Consider the following 6,715-nt stretch of genomic DNA (forward strand, 5'->3'; position numbering starts at 1 on the left):
GTCAGTGTGAAACCAGTGGAGCTGTCTGTGCAGTAACCAGCCTCAGCCGCAGGGTGGCAGTAATGTCACCAGTGGATGCAAACAGAGAGATCCGTGACAGCGCTGTCTGAGAACAGATATGGGGCGCCGTTTGTAAACTGAAACATGCCGAAATTAACAGCAACATTTTTCCACATTTAGCTCTAAATCTTACAAAAACATGTTTTTTCGAGTCATTTTTTACAACATTTAGTAAAATATTTGTAACTTTTCATATTCGGCATGTTTCAGTTTACAAACGGCGCCCCATAAACAGATGCAGTTACGTGTAAGTTTTTGTCCCGCCTTTGTAGACAGAACATCTGAAGAGCTGATGCTTCTGTTCAGCTACATTCTAGTGTTTTGTTGGTCTGGTTAGCTGATTGCACTGATCGGTGTGGTACACCTGTACACGTTATTGGTGCAGGTTGAACCCAGGTGGTGTTTAAACATAAAACGGAAGCTTCAGGAGGTAAAAGCCACAGTTTGTTCCACGCTGTCCTCCACGGTAGCCACAGCTTCCACTGTGGATGATGTCTGGCTTCATGTGCTAGGTAGTTCCGTGACTCACCGCTTGTGTACGCGTGCGCCTGTCTCTACATGCTCGTGTCTGCCCGTGTCAGTGCTGCCCGGGAGTCCACAGCCTTCTGTGTTACTGTGGGGAAGTCGTGGGTGCTGCAGCTGGCGTGAGGAAGCTACACGGATTGGCCGCAGTGTGTTTTTTCTGCTTTCTCTTGTGAAGGGAGGAGGAGTGTCCGGTTAGGGGAACATGATCTTCCTCACACGCTGAACTCGGAGGAGTCCAAACTGGACGGAGACGAGACTTCAGGAGGACAATGTAAGTGATTACGAGGAAGTGAGGAGTCTCTCTGGGATCTGCTGCTACTTACACTCACTCATTCAGACGCATCCACACGTCTAGTGATGGATGCAAGTCTGGTCTGTAAGTAAGAGTAATCTGATTACAGATGTACACCTTTTAGGTAACATACTGTTAGATTTGAACATGTACAATGATACAAACAGGCCAGAGTCCGCAGTAGAGCTGTGGAGGTTGAACAACAGCAGAATAACTAAAGATCTCAGTCAGCACCGAAGGACAGCTTAGTGAGGGAGCCTCGTGCAGGGGAAATACTTCCACAGTGTTGGAGCCACGACTGTGGAAGCTGCTGCATCGCTGAGCTTGTGTTGCATGTGTGGAGCAGGGAAGCATCAGCTGACCTGAGAGAGCGCTGGGATGGGTGCAGCAGCTCACACAGATAACAAGCACCGATGGCTGGATTCATGCCACTGTGCCTCAGCACAACGTTTAGCAAGTGAGCTGCTGTCACCTCTATCATCATCATCGTTGTGTAAACCACAGTAACGAATCTGTGTGCTTATTCCTGTTCTGCAGGTTCAGCTTCAGACTCGCCTACAGTTTCTCATACAACCTGTTCCAGTTCTGTGGCCACACGTGGATACTGGCTAATACTGTCGCCAGGTTTCTCATGTTCGGCCAAGGTAAGGTTAGGAAAACTTACCAGTCTCAGTTAATCTGAATTAGTCTGACTTTTCCAGGAAGTGAACGGTCTGTGGAGCAGCTGTGCAGGTCAAAGTAAATAATAAAGGCACTAAGATGGCAGTGCTACCCTGAGCGATGGACCGATGCTGTACGGACGCTTGGACCGATATAGAAAAACACCCAGCTTAGACTCCAGGCTCTGTTTGATCAGGCCGTCGTTTAAATCTCATTAAGCCTCATCGAGCTAATTTATGTATTTAAGAAAAGGTATTCAGACATTTTCTGCTTCCCCCAAATCCTCCTGTGAAAACTTGAGTTGCAGACCTGCATCAGAGGAGTTCATGGAGCAGCAGCCTCCTGCTAGTCTGGCTGTTAGCGCTCTCACATCATGTTAGACTGTGTTTTCTCCTGAGGTTAAACGCTTTCTCTCAGAGCTCTTTGACGTGGTATCCTTTCTTTGCCTTCGTTCGCTTCTTGCGTGAGGTTGCTGTGGGACACAAACAGGGACCGCGCTGCTCGTTTCTCTGTAAAGGCTCATTTGCTGCTGCTGAGTGAAGTTTCCAGTAAACACAGACATCGCTCCAAATGCTTCATAAGTTGACTAAGAAGTATATTTCCAAGTTAGGACTGATGAGCATGCCGCACATGTTGTTTGTGACTGCAGATGCTTTGGCCGACACCTTTTACTCTGTGGGCTTTGTGATGAGTCTCTGCCAGCTGCTCTCCATTCTGGAGCTTTTCCACATTGCGGACGGCATCGAGAAAGCCCGGCTCCTTCCTCGCTTCATCCAAGTGCGTACGCAGCTCAAAGTTTAATGACATTTTTATCATTGTTGTTATCTTTGATTGATGCACGGACGCGCTGTCTTCCTGCTCCTCAGGTGATGGAGAAGAACCTTCTGTTGATTATGATCATCATGCTGGAGGAGCTGCAGAGTAAACCGGTGGTGTGCGTGCAGCTCTTCTTCTGGAACGTGCTGGACCTCCTCCGGTAAGCACCGCAGGTTTTACAGTGATGCACAAACACATCGGCATTCAAACTTCAACTTTACTTTGTTAAATCGTTTTAAAAGCACAGGATGCAGAGCTTTAAGAAGCTTTTAGCTCCTTACAGTTGAACAGCACTGCCTGGACCTGACCTCTCAGCACTGATACAATCATTTTACTGATGTGTCAAACTATGTGCATTTTTTAAACCACGGCGGTCTCACTTTCCCTCTAAGCAGATACCCAGGGCAGGGACCCCCCCCTAAACAGCCAGTTTACATTCCAGTGTGAGATCCACTGATATCAGGTCGCAGTGGAAATATTTTTGGTTATTTCTGTGAAAAAGAAACCACTTTGTGACATGTTGATACAAAACCAAGCATGTCTGACTGGAGCTTTAATGAGTGTTGGTGGAGCAGCTTATTATTTACACCAGCGGTCCCCAACCTTTTTGCACCACAGACCGGCCTTTAAGGTGTTGCAGATAAACACAACAAAATGAAACCAGTACTGAAGGTTTATTCACAACACAGGAAGAAAACAGAGTAACAATAAAAACCACAGCGGAGCCTGAAACGACTCAGGCACCGGCCCGTGACTGATTCATGGTGATCTCCATAACACCGGGCCCAGGCCTGAGGAGGGAGCGTATTTACACACACATAATACTAACATGAACAATGATGATCTGTGCTGTAGAAGGTTAACGTGCTCACACTCACATCTAAATATTTGAAGTGCAAACATCCACATTTGTTCCAGTGCTGTGGACAGACTGACTGTTCTGAAGGCACAATTTCAACAATGTCTCTAATAATGATAATAATAATAATAAAAATGATGATAATAACGATGATAATAATAATAATGATAATAATGATAATAATAATATGATGATAATAATGATGATAATGATAATATATGATAATAATGATGATGATAATAATGATAATATAATGATAATAATAATAATAAATGATAATAATGATAATGATAAAATGATAATAATGATAATATATAATAATGATAATAATGATAATGAAATAATGATAATGATGAATAATAATAATAAATGATAATAATGATAGATAATGATAATAATGATAATAATAATAATGATTGATAATAATAATATAATATAATAATAATATTAATAAATAATAATGATAATAATATAATAATAAATGATAATAATATATAATAATAATGATAATAAATAATATGATAATAATAATGATAATAATAATGATAATGATAATAATAATAATAATGATGATAATGATAATAATGATGATAATGATAATAATGATAATAATAATAATAATGATAATGATAATAATGATAATATCCTTAATGCCGTATTCGTACTACACCATATGTAGCTGCATTATGATATACGACGTGATGATTTGAGTACATTTGGATTTCCAGACATTGTTTCTCGTCCAATAAGCTGTGCCTGTGGTTTGATGACAGGTATCCTCACGAGCTGCTGTGTGTCATGGATACGCCGTCCAGCACCATGCTGTGGACTCGCTACACGCTCTGGATCCCCTTATACATCCTCACAGTCATCGTTGAAGGTGTTGAATCATTACGTTTCCATCTTTTATTCCAACAAACTGAGAGCTGAGCTCATAAGTACTTTGACTTCTCAACATTAAGAGGTTCATTGTGTGGTCAGAGTGTTGTGTAAGGGAAGTGCTGGGAGCAAACAGGAAATGTGTTAGCCAAGCAGAGCTGATGATATGAAGCCAGGAAATGAGCACAGTGCATTCCAGCTGCAGTGAGTAACCGTTGCCTGTAAGCAGAAGTGCTGGAACGTCCTGTATATCAGTGACACACAGGCCAACAACACTGTGATAGTGGATGAAGTCAAAGCGTTTGTTCCCCTTTTTGTTTCTCTCTCAGCTGCCACCATCTATCAGGCGCTGCCTTATGCTGAGCAAACGGCCTCCCAGTCGTGTCCACTCAACTCAACGACAGCTCCAAACAGCCACCTCCCCGTGGTGCTGGCGCTCTACCTGCCCGTCCTCACTCTTGGTAAGACGGAGAACAACCCTTCGTGACATCACAGTCACCTGATGGACCTGCTGAAACGCAGCACGGCTGCCCTGATCCACGATAGTTTGAGTCCAAGCTCCTCCTTTACACTTATGGTCACTGCAGTCGTCCTCCGTCAGCCTCTACTTTGATTAGCTGTGGTTGTTTCAGCTTCTTTTTCCCTGCGTGCAGCCACGTTAAAGCTTTTCTCGATAAATCAGACTCACTCTTGGTGGGCATTGATCTGACTCTGTCCATATTTACACACAACCTCCCCGTGCAGCTCTGGGCCTTTTTACTTTGCAGTCAGTTTGACTCTGACTAGTTGCTTCATGCAAATACAGAACAAATGATGCTTAAAGTGACTGAAAGCTCTGATGCCAGTAAGGTTTGAGTAATCATGTGGATTAAACTTAATAAAAGCTGTAAAACAGATTAAACTATACATTTCATACTTGCAGCATCGGCATTGCAACGTTGCAGAGACAGTTTTACTTTTTTCTTTAGATACTGCATAATCGTTACATAACTAAGACATATGTTACCATTACTAGTTTTCTAACATGAGGTCACTGTTGTGGTCCTCAGTCGCTCGTCCTTGTATGTTAAACATGCTGGTTGGACGAGGGTTAATCAGACGGTTAGTCGTGGCGTTGTCAGGCTGATGTACAGCAAACACATTTAGACGAGAACCTTAACTGAGACAAAAAGATGTTAGACACAGAGGTCGGTCGCTTCAGTAACACGACCTAAATCCACCTGAACTAGAACACAGACTGAAGGAAAAGAAAACGTTCTCAGGTTCTCCTGATTTGTTACTGTTGGAAAAACTATGGGTGACAGTTTCCTGAGGAAGACTAGGACGATGAAGAACAGTTACAGGCCTCACTGTCACATCATCATAGTGTCCGAGCTTTCTGACCAGGTCTGTGGTGACAACACTGAGGAGGATCTTCCATCTGGCGATGTTAAACTGGTGTCATGAATGAAGTTACTGTGTAACTGTAGTGTAACTGTAGTGTAACTGTAGTGTAACTGTAGTGTAACTGTAGTGTAACTGTAGAGTAACTGTAGAGTAACTGTAGAGTAACTGTAGAGTAACTGTAGAGTAACTGTGTAACTGTAGTGTAACTGTACAGTAACTGTGTAAAACACTGTTTGCTTTTCAGGAGCCTCGCTCACAGTCGGGCAGCTGCTGAAGGAGAGGCACCACCACCTGGAAAAGTGGAACAGGAAGAGGAAGTAACATGAAGTCACAGCTCGCTGGAGTTACGGATGAAGTCGAATGTAACGATCTGCTGTAAAGAGAGAAAAGGATGTTCTAAACCCAAAATGATTTGTTGCACTTTTATTGACAGCACAGATTCCTACAGTACAGTTACTGTCTAACATTAAACATGCCCACAGCTCAGACCAGCAGCCGTGCGTCTCTTTGTGTACGAGCAGCAACACCTGAGCAGGACACCGAGGCTCCTCTGGGCTACCAGCCGTACGCTCTGGTCCATACGGCTTTCTTCTTGAACTCTGCAGAGGACTTAAGCGCCAACAGAGCAGCTGAAAGGAACCACAGGAGAGATCAGAGGGATCAGAGGATCAGAGAAATCAGAGCGATCAAGATCAGAGGAATCAGAGCGTCAGAGGAATCAGAGCGATCAGAGAAATCAGAGCGATCAGAGGAATCAGAGCGATCAGAGAATCAGAGATCAGAGAATCAGAGCGATCAGAGAATCAGAGCGATCAGAATAGAGAGATCAGAGCGATCAGAGAAATCAGAGCGATCAGAGGAATCAGAGCAGATCAGAGGAATCAGAGAAATCAGAGAATCAGAGCGATCAGAGGAAATCAGACGACAGAGAATCAGAGCGATCAGAGAATCAGAGAAATCAGAGAATCAGAGGATCAGAGGAATCAGAGCGATCAGAGAAATCAGAGCGATCAGAGAAATCAGAGACAAGATCAAGAGATCGAGATCAGAGACAGAGAATCAGAGAATCAAGAGATCAGAGGAATCAGAGCGATCAGAGGAAATCAGAGCGATCAGAGGATCAGAGGAATCAGAGGAATCAGAGCGATCAGAGAATCAGAGCGATCAGAGGAATCAGAGAAATCAGAGGATCAGAAGATCAGAGGAATCAGAGGAATCAGAGGGATCATCTCTTCTCT

General features: G+C 43.5%; 2 protein-coding genes across 3 annotated transcripts in view; one reads left to right on the top strand and one right to left on the bottom strand.

Moving 5' to 3' along the window:
- The first annotated feature begins 309 nt into the window (after positions 1 to 309).
- hacd4 (3-hydroxyacyl-CoA dehydratase 4) lies at positions 310 to 6,163 on the top strand. Of its 2 annotated transcripts, none has more exons than XM_042216066.1 (7): positions 310 to 856; positions 1,415 to 1,521; positions 2,187 to 2,314; positions 2,404 to 2,513; positions 3,986 to 4,092; positions 4,421 to 4,552; positions 5,722 to 6,163. In XM_042216066.1, coding segments are annotated over exons 1-7 (663 nt in total). In that variant the 5' UTR covers positions 310 to 854; the 3' UTR covers positions 5,799 to 6,163. The 2 variants fall into 2 exon arrangements, with proteins under 2 accessions (XP_042072000.1, XP_042072001.1); XM_042216067.1 differs by having other exon boundaries at positions 850 to 961.
- The window catches only part of focad (focadhesin), a gene marked incomplete at its 5' end in the record, with an annotated part of 36,961 nt that continues 36,131 nt past the window's right edge, over positions 5,886 to 6,715 (bottom strand). The window contains 1 exon segment of the mRNA XM_042216065.1: positions 5,886 to 6,106. Within this exon segment, the coding sequence (XP_042071999.1) occupies positions 6,033 to 6,106 (74 nt within the window).

The sequence above is a fragment of the Haplochromis burtoni genome, unplaced genomic scaffold (genome assembly GCF_018398535.1).
Source record: "Haplochromis burtoni strain Fernald_Lab_line unplaced genomic scaffold, NCSU_Asbu1 Contig_913, whole genome shotgun sequence".
Classification (NCBI taxonomy): Eukaryota; Metazoa; Chordata; class Actinopteri; order Cichliformes; family Cichlidae; genus Haplochromis; species Haplochromis burtoni.